This window comes from Hemiscyllium ocellatum, chromosome 35, assembly GCF_020745735.1.
Source record: "Hemiscyllium ocellatum isolate sHemOce1 chromosome 35, sHemOce1.pat.X.cur, whole genome shotgun sequence".
NCBI classification, from domain to species: Eukaryota; Metazoa; Chordata; class Chondrichthyes; order Orectolobiformes; family Hemiscylliidae; genus Hemiscyllium; species Hemiscyllium ocellatum.
In genome coordinates this window covers 36,203,266-36,215,468 of record NC_083435.1, presented here as the reverse complement: position 1 = coordinate 36,215,468, position 12,203 = coordinate 36,203,266, and the positions used below count along the sequence as shown (strand labels likewise).

Here is a 12,203-nt window from a genome sequence, read left to right as displayed (position 1 = left end):
CCATCCGACAGCCCCGCTCCCACTCTTCATTAGAAAGGACAGTGATCCCTATCCAATTATAAAAGCTGGTCATGTGAGACCCTGAACTCTCATCTCTATCCGGGTGGATGCATCCCTCTTTGCATCCGTTTAAACTTGTACATTTCCCCCGGTATCCAGCGTTATGTATTAAGGTCAGTCTGTCTGGGTATGGAAGATACTGTTTATCCCTGGACACAGTGACCTGGCTGATGTAAGGCAGTACCAGGTGTCCCTGAGCTACAGAGTGAGGTCCTGAAGGGCCCATGGTCTGGGAGTTACTTCTAGAGCAGGCCGAGAGTCAGAGAGAGTTGTAGAAGCATACAGCATAGAAGCAGACCCTTCAGCCCAACTCGTCCATGCCCACCACCAGGTTTCCTAAACTAGATGAATCCCATTTGTCTGTGTTTCTCCTGTATTCCCCTCGACCTTTCCTGTCCATGAACCTGTCCGAATGTCTTTTGAATATTGTAATTGTACTCACCTCTACCACATCCTCTGGCAGCTGGTTCCATCTACCCACCACTCCTTGTGTGAAAAACTGGCCCCTCAGCTCCCTTTAAATCTTTCTCCTCTTATCCCTCTATCCTCTAGTTTTGGACTCCCCTCCTCTGGGGAAAGGCCACCTCTCATGTTTCTATGTTCCAATGAGTACAGGCTAATCTACTCCAGCTCTCCCCATCAGACTGAACCTCCATATCTGGGAGCAGCCGAGTGAACCTTCTTCAGACTGCCCTCACTACCAGGATATCCTTCCTTAGATAAAGGGCCCAAACCTGGTCACCGTCTTCCCACTGGGTCTGACCAGTGCCATCTATAGTTTTTACAAAACCTCCTTACTTTTACACTCCATCCTTTTGAAGTCAAGGCCAACATTCCATTTGCCTTCTGGCTGAACCTGAACACTGGCTTTTTGTGATTCAGGGCTGAAGACCCTGAAATCCCTCTTTCCTGTGGCTTTCTCCATTTGAATGATATTCAGTCCCTGTGTTTGTCCTGACAAAGTGCATAACCTACATTTTCCCACATTACATTCCATCTGCCAAGTGTTGGCCCATTCAGTCAACCTCTTTATATCCCTCTGCAGACACTTCATGTCATCTTCATCACTTGCCATCCCACATCTTTTTGTATCATCCTCAAACCAGACTGTATTACATTCACTTTTCTCTTCCATGTCATTAATATCTTTTGTAAATAGTTATGGCCTCAACACTGATCCCTGTGGCACGAGTTACAGGCTGCTATTGTGAAAATGCTGCCTTTATTGGAACTCTCTCTCTCTTTAATTCATTCGCTAATCCTCAATCAAAACTAATATACTACCTCCACCATCATGGGCTCTTATCTTATTGAGTAGCCTCATATATGGGCAATTATCAAAAATCCAGACAGTTCACCCACTGCTTCCACTGTATCTATCTTGCTTGTTCCTTCCTCAAAGATTTCTATTTATTTTTCAGGCAGGATTTCCCCTTCACAATGCCATGCTGATTCTGCTTGGTCATGCTGTTTACTTCTAGATTCATTTTCCCAATAACAGGCATCAAACTGACCAGCCAAAAGTTATCATTTTTTGTTTCCTTTCTTTTTTAAGTAAAAGTGGCGGATTTCGAATCCTCTGGGATTTTTCCAGAATCGGATAATTTCCAGAAGATTCAATGCATCAACTATCTCTGTAGCTACTTCCTTGAATACGCTGGGATGCATCCCATCAGGCCCAAGCTACAGCTACAAGCTGGTCTACATTCTAGACCTCACTGGGGACAGAAACATCAGGCTGGAGACATTTTGAAAGCCTTGAGGCTATTTTTTGAGCACTCCATTACTGATTACACAGAACGGAGCTGTGCTGGACATCAGATCCCTAAAGGAGACAAAGAATATGGATCAGTACGGTGATGGCATTGAGGTATCTGGCTGGAATCTCAGAGTCTGGATAATAGAAGCTAATCTTGTTGGAGATAAGAATGTCTTTTGAGAGGTCCCACCATGACAGTGCAGCTTCTGAGAGAGGAGAAACTTGCTCGAGAAATCTATTGCCGTGTGCAGAAGCTCTGAGGTTGTCAATCAAAGCTGGAGAGGATTAACGGACAAAGACAAGGTTTTGCATAATGCTGAGACTCTGTCCCGGTAAACAAGAACAGCACAATGGGAAAAACAAGAAGAAATATTAGCTGAGGGCCAGCAGAAACATCAAGCCCCAGTGTACAGGATGTGAATGTTGTAGAGGACAACACAGCAAAGAAAAGGAAGGACATCAAGTGTTGGGGAATTTATGGTCTACATGCAAGAATCGGATTCACTTTAAACACAAGTCTTCAGCTCAAAAGAGGAAAAGCAGGCCCAAACTGATTATTGCCGGACACGTGTCAGATGGTGATTCTAAACGGGTCATTCTAAACCATATAACCTGTCAGCATCACTGGGTCTCAAGGTAACAAATGGTTTGTTCTTGTTAAAATGATGACTGCAGAAGGAGAGCATCAGGTGAATGTGAACTGTCAGACAGGCGCCAGTGATTCATGCAACATCATAATCTTCACAGACACGTGCGAAGTGGCTCTATTTGATGACCTGAAAACGAATCCATCAAAGGTAAATATGAGACCATCTAATGAAACCTCACTCTTCCCAAGAGGACAAATGAAGCTTAGAAACCAATGTGATTGTCACAATAAAGACCAGCAGATCCAGATCGTAGACATCGAGTAACAATCCATTCATCCCAGCTGAAGCAAGTCTAAAGCTTAGATTGGCAACACATATCATCTCAAAGAGGATGAGAGTGTGAGACCAGTGCAGCATTTGCTGAGGAGAGATCCAGCTGCCCTCCTGTCCAACCTGAAAGGAAAGATAGTCGAGCTGGGAACAAACAGGGAGTTATCAAGAAAGGGACAACTCCCACAGAATGCATTTGCAGCATCGCGGCCATGGGGGAAAAAACACCTGGAAATCTGAGAGTCTGCATCGATCCAAAGGATTTCAATGATTGTTCCAGAACAGCATCAAAGCAGACAGCATGAGAACATCAGGGATCTTCTGACAGTGGATATTATTGTGGATTAGCTGCTCATATATAGATGTGGAAAGACAGTGAAAGAAGCCATTACACAGTTTCTGATTAAAATGTAATGTGACTGCGGAGGGGTCCTGACAGATGAAGCGGAAACTGAAAAAGGAAAAGGTGAAGGGAAACTGAAGTCGAGTGCACAGGAAATGTTCGATAGTGAGAGGACTTCACCCTGATCCTGACAAGGTGAGAGCTGTAACAAAGACATGGGGATGAACAGATGTGAGAAGTGTGCAGTGTTGTGTTGGTCACATAAACCACACCGGAAAGTTCTTGTCTAATTTGTCATGAGACTGTGAACCAATGTCCAAGCTCAGTCCTGAGGAGGGCCAGTGGTACTGGGGCAGGAACAAGAAGCAGCTTTCACTCAAACAACCAAGATCACCAACTTGTGCCCACACCAGGTGGGACGGCTTCAGGGGAAAGTGGGACAGACTGCAAGGAGCAGTTTTGTTGAGGAATATTTTTTGTGAACTGTATCTAGTAATTAAGTGTTAACTGCAGATGATAGTTGACACATTTAATGTATTTTAAACAAAAAGAGATATCATTTGTGAAATGCAAATTTTATATTATAAACACTGACTTGCCATCATCACAGGACCACATTTTTTTGTTAAGAGTTTCGCCAATAAAACTCAAAACCCACTGCATGACACAAACATCACTCACTGAGGTGTGAGTATTTGTTGTCAATGTTTTTTCTGACAGATGTTAGCGTTGGATATATGGTCTCTCGGTGTATGTGAGTGTGTCGCTGAATATGTGCCTCTATGTGTGTGATTGTGTGTGTGGTGTGTGTGTGTGTGTGTGTCTAGGGGAAAGTGGTGGGTGACAGCAGCCGAGGGAGTAGGCAGGGGACCTGGAGGGGCACCGAGCCCTGGGTCACAGAGGGGAGTAAGACAGAGTCTCAGCTGCTGACACAGACTCTCCCTTCCCCCCCTCCCCCTCCAGGCGGTGTGTCCAAAGGCAGCACCTGTCAGAAGGAAACATTGACAATGAAGGTTCCTCTCCATCTGTCCCAGCCCAGAAGCTTGTGTGCTCAGCCCTGGGTGAAACATTCAGCTGGTGAGCCTGCCCTTTCCCCCCTCCAATAGCTGCTGGGTCACCAGTCAGTGAAGTATTCCTGATTCCCAGCAGCTGCCTGGCCCTCTCTTCACACTCATTCAGATCCTTCCGAAAGGACATTCCCCGCTCCCCCACCCCAGGGAATGAACACTCCCAGACATTATCAACCATCCAACTCTGAAACACACACATTAAATAAACACTACGCTGTGCATCCTGAACAAAATAAAGGAAGTTGACATAAAAGTTCACATTTGATCACGCTGTTTCCGTAAAGTGCAAAACAGATCAGTTCGGCTTAAAACAGATGAGAATAAAAATAGAAAAGTAGAAATTAAATAGTGAGAGAGAGATATCAATCTAACAATCAGACAGTTACAAAATTCATAGAGACTTTAACATAAAAGTTAAAATTTTGTTGCATAAAGTGCAGAAATGATTCACGTCCTACAGTACAACACTCGCTCAGAGGGAGTTCAGGACATTGCTACGTTTCAGGTCAATCACTGACCCACTGAAGACAGTGAGGATCAGAAAGTGTGAGGGAGGAACCATCCGTGAAGATCTCTCTGACGGTGACACTGCTCACATTTCTGAGACGGGATGGAAACACGACTTGAGAAGGTCTCATTTGAAGGATCGGGATCCAAACCTGCAGATCCAGGATCCACCGTTCAATCTGTGGAAACACATTCCCAGGAAAACTCAATCTCAATCCAGAAAGAACTGGGTGTGAGCAATGAGCTTTAATTGTGAGTGTCTGCTGTGATATGGAAGGATGGACAATGATGTCCATGTTCACACTGGAACAGGAGAATCCCATTATTCCACAATAAGGCTCCAGGAATGACCTGCAGTGAAGGTCAGGAATGACAGACACGAGGCAATCACTTCAGGGTGGGGAGGGAGTGAAATTAGTCTGACAGGGTTTAACAGTGTCTGGGAGGGTGGGACAGGGTCAGGAGGGGAGGGGAATTAGTCTGACAGGGTTTAACAGTGTCTGGGAGGGTGAGATAGGGTCAGGAGGGGAGGGGAATTAGTCTGACAGGGTTTAACAGTGTCTGGGAGGGTGAGATAGGGTCAGGAGTGGAGGGGAATTAGTCTGACAGGGTTTAACAGTGTCTGGGAGGGTGAGATAGGGTCAGGGAGTGAGGGGAATTAGTCTGACAGGGTTTAACAGTGTCTGGGAGGGTGGGACAGGGTCAGGAGGGGAGGGGAATTAGTCTGACAGGATTTAACAGTGACTGGGAGGGTGGGACATGGTCAGGAGGGGAGGAGAATTAGTCTGACAGGGCTTAACAGTGTTTGGGAAGGCGGGATAGGGTCAGGAGTGGAGGGGAATTAGTCTGACAGGGTTTAACAGTGTCTGGGAGGGTGGGACAGGGTCAGGAGGGGAGGGGAATTAGTCTGACAGGGTTTAACAGGGTCTGGGAGGGTGGGACAGGGTGAGGAGGAGAGGGGAATCAGTCTAACAGGGTTTAACAGTGTCTGGGAGGGTGGGACAGGGTCAGGAGAGGAGGGGAATTAGTCTGACAGGGTTTAACAGTGTCTGGGAGGGTGGGACAGGTTCATGAGGGGAGGGGCATCAATCTGACAGGGTTTAACAGTGTCTGGGAGGGTGGGACAGTGTCAGGAGGGGAGGGGAATTAGTCTGACAGGGTTTAACAGTGTCTGGGAGGGTGGGACAGGGTGTGGGGGGAGGAGAATTAGTCTGACAGAGTTTAACAGTGACTGGGAGGGTGGGACAGGGTCAGGTGGGGCGTGAAAATGTTACATATCACTGGAGCTACGTTAAAATGTCACTCACCAAATCATGAAGGAGCTGGAACAGAGATATCAGAAGCTGAGAAAATAAAAACAGACTGTGAGAAATGGAACAAAATATAAACGTGACCATTTTGAGTTATTGTCGCTCAGTCACAGGACCCAGGATTCAATTCCCCTCAGCATTAACAAACCAGACCCAGGGGGCACAGCACAAAGGGAGTGGAGGAAGATGGATTGGAGGGAGAGAGTGGATGGTGGGGTTGAGGGAGTGCAGTGTGGGGGATGGGGAAGTGAAGGGTGAGGCAGTGGGACACTGGGGCCTGAGGGAACAGGAACTGACTGGTGATGGATGGGGATAACGGATGAAAGAGCAAAGAATTGGATGGAGACGAATGAGGGGGGAAGAAGGTGTGAAAATGAGGAAGAAGTGGGATAAGAGACGAGAATTTGAGGGGCTTCAGAGTGAGGAGGGTGGCAGATGTGTCACCCTGAGGAACACTCAGTGCAATGTAACTCTGTACTTGCAAATCCCTCTCCATCATTCCCAACACTCTGTCCCCTCAGTCACTTACTGGGAGCTGTTGTGTAGGTCCCACCTGGTGAACCTGCAGAAACAAAATAAATGCCCATTAGAATGGGGAATACTCCATTCTCAAAGGATGACAACACAGTGTGAGGGAATTGAGGTTCTGTAAGAAATCCTAGCTCCCACATTCCTTTCCATCCTAACCTTTTATGGAGATGCTGGAGATCTCTCCCATCCCATTGATATTCAGTCAGTGAGGAGGTGAGAGTGTGTGAAGCGTTTAATGATCAATATTGGACCTGGACTGGGCTGATCACCTGAAGGAAAGTCAGACAGGGGACAGGACGTGTGTATACGTGTGTATGTGTGTGTCGGGGTTTATTCAGTTCCATTCCCCACAGTGCCCTGTACTCCCAGTACTGAAGATTCCCCCACACTCACCCTGTCCCCTCAGGTCCACATTCCCCTCCCTCTGATTCTTACCTTTCCAGGGTTTTTTCCAGATGATTATTCCGAATATTGCAGCCATTGCAGAGACTAATCCAATCACAATTTCAAGATGAGCATATCCTGCACTGTTTTTCAGGACTTCTGAAATACATTTGAACAACATCAGGATTATCTCTGTTCCTGGATCCCTCCCCAATTCGTGTCAATTTGAGACAATTGAAAAGAACGTGTCCGTTGGGACTTGATGGGATTGGTTTAACATTGGTTTGACCATCACCCAGTTTCACTCTCCAGTGAAGTCGCTAAAGATCCTATTGAAGGGGGTGTAAACACCGTGTTGTCCCAATCTAGGGGGATAATATCCATGTTTACAGAAGGCGCTAAGTTGAGAGACGGACTCAAGGGACAGTAACAGAGTAAATGAGTGAATTCCATCTGCTTCAGTTTTATCCAATGTGGGGAAGTGTGCAATCAACCACTTTAGATTTGAGGAAGACAAATCTGAACCCTTTCCTGCTGTTGTGAGATTATGTTGTGAGGTTAAATATAATGCATTTAGCAAGGCCATGTATAAACATCATAAAAATCTCATGCATGTTTCATTAAAAAACACAGAAAGTTAATAGAGTGTTGGCCTTTATCTCAAGGGGGTTACAATACAAAGTGGCAAAGTGCACCTTCGGTCAGACTCTATCCAGAGAATGACATTGTGACCTGAACATCAAACCTCACATCAGACAGACTGTTCTTGGAGGGGGGTATAGTGGAGATTCAGTTGAGTGAACGATAAGCACTGGTCACACTAACGTCATTAATCTGCTCCTGGGATGTGGGGGTCACAGAGACAGAGGTGTCTGCAGCACAGAGAGAGACCCTTCAGCACATCATGTTAACAACAACCAACAACTGTTCTCATCCCATTTTCAAGCACTTGGCCATAGCCTTGTCAGCCTTAGAATCAAAAGGGCACATCTAAATACTCCTTAAATGCTAATGAGGGTTTCTGCCCCAACATCCTAACAGACAGTGAGTTCCAGATTCCCACTTCCCACTTTTCCTCACATCTCCTCAGAACGTTCTCAGTATTAATGTGGATGTTCTCAGACTGATATAAAATCTATTCCCCCTGTTCATTGATCTCTCCACCCCACAGGTGGAGTCTCCAGACCAGGCATATCCTGGTAAATCTCCTCTGCACCCTCTCCAGTCCTATCACGTGAATGAACGAATGATTTCATTGTCATGTGTATTTTACAGTGAGAAAACAGTAAAATACAGTGAGAAGATTTTTCACTGTCACCACAATCTGACACCATTTTGATTAGTTTTAAGAACAAGGGGATGGCACAGTGACTCAGTGGTTAGCACTGCTGCTTCCCAGCGCCAGGCACCCAGGTTCGATTCCAGCCTCAGGCGACTGTCTGTGTGGAGTTTGCACATTCTCCCCGTGTCTGCATGGGTTTCCTCCCCCCAATTCAAAGATGTGCAGGTCAGGTAAAGTGGCCATGTTAAATTGCCTATTGTGTTCAGGAATGTGGGTGAGGTGCATTAGTCAGGGGTAAATGTAGAGTAATGGGGAATGGGTTCATGGTCTCCAACATCACCTCCGCTCTGTCTCCCACTGCTCCCGGACAGGAAGATAAAGACAAAAAAATGGGTCTGGGTGGACACTCTTTGGAGGGTCGGTGTGGACCTCTTGGGCTGAAGGGCCTGTTTCCACACTATTGGGAATCTAATGTAATCAAAAAGAAATTACAGGCACAATGTGTCATTAAGATGGCGGTGGAGTATAGCTCCACATCTCCTCTGAATGCTTTTCCATTTTTTGATCTTTCTGTTTGTACTCACCTCTTTTCCTGAGCTTGGACAGCATCAGCAGCAGCAAGGTATCCCAGTGTGGACTCGACTGGGCCTAGTGTGGACCTTGTGATGGTGGTAAGTGAGCCTTGCTAACTTACTTTACCAGGGCCGAGCATGGGGAGCTGGCATCGGAATTGGCAGCTGCTACCCAGCGGGGGCGATGTTGGTCGGGTCGGCCCAGCAGCGAAAGGTGGCACCTGAGGATCAGTAACTTCATCATTGGTTTGATGGAGATACAGTGGTGGGAGGGCCTCACAGTGACATTGATGAGGTTGGCTAAATGGTGAGAGATGAGACTCTGATGTTGGTGGATCCGGTGCGGGTGGCAGCAAGGTGGTGGCAGAGGAGAATTGGCCCAGATATACAAGATGGCGCCTGAAGAGTGGCAGCTTCAACGTTGGTTGGGTCCAGTGTAGAGAGTGGGCGAGGCAGTGGGAGAGGGATAGTGGTGCAGCATCATCGATGATCAGGACTCATGGACTCTCTTGAAACTTTAACTCTCGTTATTTTGATTTTTTAAAAATAGAATCCCAACAGTGTCGAAACAGGTTCTATGCCCAACATGTTCACACTGATCCTCCGAGGAATATGAACCCATGAACCCATCCCCCTTACAACAGAATCCCCTCTGACTATGGCCCTGTGAGTCTTTTTCCCGCCCTTCTGAACAGCAGTGCCCACCACGGTGCCATGATCCTGGAAACTGCTGCCCTCCCCTGGTGAGTCATCTCCCCCAACAGTATCCAAAGCGGTATACCTGTTTTGGAGGGAGATGACCGCAGGGGACACCTGCACTGCCTTCCTGCTCTTTTTCTGCCTTTTGGTCACCCATTCACTGTCTCCCTCAGCAGTTCTAACCTGCGGTGTGACCAGTTCACTAAACGTGCTACCCACGACCTCCTCAGTGTCTCGGATGCCCCACAGTGAGTCCAACCGCACTTCCAGAGCCACCACACGGTCAAACAAGAGCTACAGCTGGACACACTTCTTCCAAGTGTAAGGAGATTAGATCGGCGGTTCTGTGGCTGAAAACGGGACTCCCATATGGGCACCAACGATATCAGTAAATGATTGAGATGAAGTTAAAGTGGAGGAGCTCAAAGGTAGTGATCTCAGGATTACTACCAGTGCCACGTGCTAGCCAGGGGAGAAATGAAAGAATAGGCAGGATGAACATGGGGCTTGAGGGATGGTGTAGATTTGTGGGATATTGAGACTGGTTCTGGGGAAGGTGGGACAATTACAAATTGTCGGTCTACATCTGAACCAGACTGGAGCTAATGTCCTTGGGGGAGTTTTTGCTACTGCTGTTGGGGAGGATTTAAACTAATGCGACAGGGGGCTGGGAACCAGAAGAGACAACTAGTAGACAGTGAGTTGGAAACTGAGACTGAAAGGATCATAAAGTTAGCATTACCAAGGGGAAGAGTAGGCAGACAGCAGATGAACGCAAAAGAACTGGCAGCCTGAAGTGCATATACTTTAATGCATGACGTTTTGTGGGTAAGGCAGAGGGACTTAGGGCTTGGATTGGTGCCTGGGAGTATGGCATTATTGAGATCACAGAGGCTTGGTTGAAGGAAGGGCATGATTGGCAACTAAATGTTCCAGGATATAGCTGCTTCAGACAGGACAGGGAGGGAAGTAAAAGCAGGGGAGGAGCTGCATTGCTGGTCGGCGATGATATCACGGCTGTGCTAAAGGAGGACACTACGGAGGGTTTGGGTAGTGAGGCATTATTGGTGGGTTGGAGAAATAAGAAGGGCTCAGTTACATTGTTGGGGCTGTATTACAGGCCTCCCAACAGTGAGCATGAGGTAGAAGAACAAATAGGTGAACAGATTATGGAAAGATATAAAGGCAACAAGGTGGTGATGATGGGAGATTTTAATTTTCCCAACATTGACTGGAATACATTTAGTGTCAGAGGTCTGGATGGGGCAGATTTTGTAAGGAGCATCCAGGAAAGTTTTCTGGAGCAGTATGTCAATAGTCTGACAAGGGAAGCAGCCATATTGGATCTGGTGTTGGGGAATGAACCAGGCCAGGTGGTAGAAATTGCAGTGGGGGGTTTTCTTTGGGAATAGTGACCACAATTCTGTAAGTTTTAGAATACTCGTAGATAAAGGTGAGAGTGGTCCTAAGGGAAGAGTACTAAACTGGGTCAAGGCCAATTATATCAAAATTAGGCAGAGGCTGGGAAATGTGGATTGGACACAGATACTTGAAGGGAAGTCCACATTTGAGATGTGGGAGACTTTCAAAGACAGGTTGAAGATAGGCATGTCCCGTTAAAGGCAAGGGATAGGAAAGGGAAGATTCATGAACCGTGGACGATCGGAGAAATTATGCAACTTGCCAAGAGGAAAAGGGAATCGTACATAAGGTCCAGGCAGCTTAGAACAGAATGGGCCTTGGAGGGAGAGTCAGACCAATCTTAAACAAGTAATCAAGCGGCTAAAAGGGGTAATGAAATACGGAGAATCCCAAAGCCTTTTATTCATATAGAAGAAGCAAGAAGATAACTAGAGAAAGGGTTGGTCCACTAAAGGATAAGGAAGGAAGGTTGTGTGTTGAACCTGAGAAAGTGGGTGAGATTCTCAATGATTACTTTGCATCAGTGTTCACTGAGGAGAGGGACATGAGATTAGAGAGAGAAGTTTGTTTACTCTGGATCACGTTGACATGAAGAGGCAAGATGTGTTGGATAGGCGAAAGGATATTAAAGTGGACAAATCTCCAGGACTTGATAGGATCTAACCCAGGTTACTGAGGGAGGCGAGAGAGGAAATAGTTGGGGCCCTGACAGATATCTTTGCAGCGTCCTTAAACACAGGTGAGCTGCTGGAGGACTGGAGGGTTGCTCATGTTGTTCCCCTGTACAAGGAGGGTAGTAGGGATATTCCAGGTAATGACAGACCAGTGAGCCTGACGTCAGTGGTGGGAAACTTGCTGGAGAAGGTACTGAAGGATAAAATCTACTTATATTTAGTAAAGAATGGGCTTATCAGTGTTAGGGCCACATGGGTTTGTGTGGGGGAGATCGTGCCTTACGATCTGAATAGAGTTCTTTGAGGAAGTGACCAAGTTGATAGATGAAGGAAGGGCTGTAGATGTCATATACATGGACTTTAGTAAGGCATTTGATAGGGTTACCCGCAGTAAACCAATGGAGAAAGTGAAGTCACATGGTGTGCAGGGTGTTCTAGCTAGGTGGATAAAGAACTGGTTGAGCAACAGGAGACAGAGACTAATAGTTGAAGGGAGTTAGAACATATAGAACATAGAAGGATACAGCGCAGTACAGGCCCTTCGGCCCTCGATGTTGCGCCGACCGAATCCTACCTAACCTATACTAGCCCAATAACTTCCAAATGCCTATCCAATGCCCTCTTAAATGACCATAAAGAAGGAGAGTTCACCACTGATACGGGCAGGGCA

At 46.6% G+C, this 12,203-nt stretch overlaps 1 protein-coding gene across 9 annotated transcripts in view; it reads right to left on the bottom strand.

Moving 5' to 3' along the window:
* LOC132832900 (class I histocompatibility antigen, F10 alpha chain-like) overlaps positions 1-12,203 on the bottom strand; it is a 195,129-nt gene that overhangs the window by 169,428 nt on the left and 13,498 nt on the right. For 3 of the 9 annotated variants that reach the window (XM_060851121.1, XM_060851115.1, XM_060851113.1), the window contains exons 6-9: positions 6,936-7,043; positions 6,499-6,531; positions 5,967-6,002; positions 4,407-4,838 (exon numbers count right to left, since the gene is read on the bottom strand). The exons of 2 other annotated variants lie outside the window; for them this stretch is intronic. In XM_060851121.1, the coding sequence (XP_060707104.1) occupies positions 5,971-6,002; positions 6,499-6,531; positions 6,936-7,043 (173 nt within the window). In that variant the 3' untranslated portion in view covers positions 4,407-4,838; positions 5,967-5,970. Of the gene's footprint in view, positions 1-4,406; positions 4,839-5,966; positions 6,003-6,498; positions 6,532-6,935; positions 7,044-12,203 lie in introns of those variants that run through there. 4 more of the 9 variants (XM_060851114.1, XM_060851116.1, XM_060851117.1 and 1 more) reach the window with 4 other exon arrangements.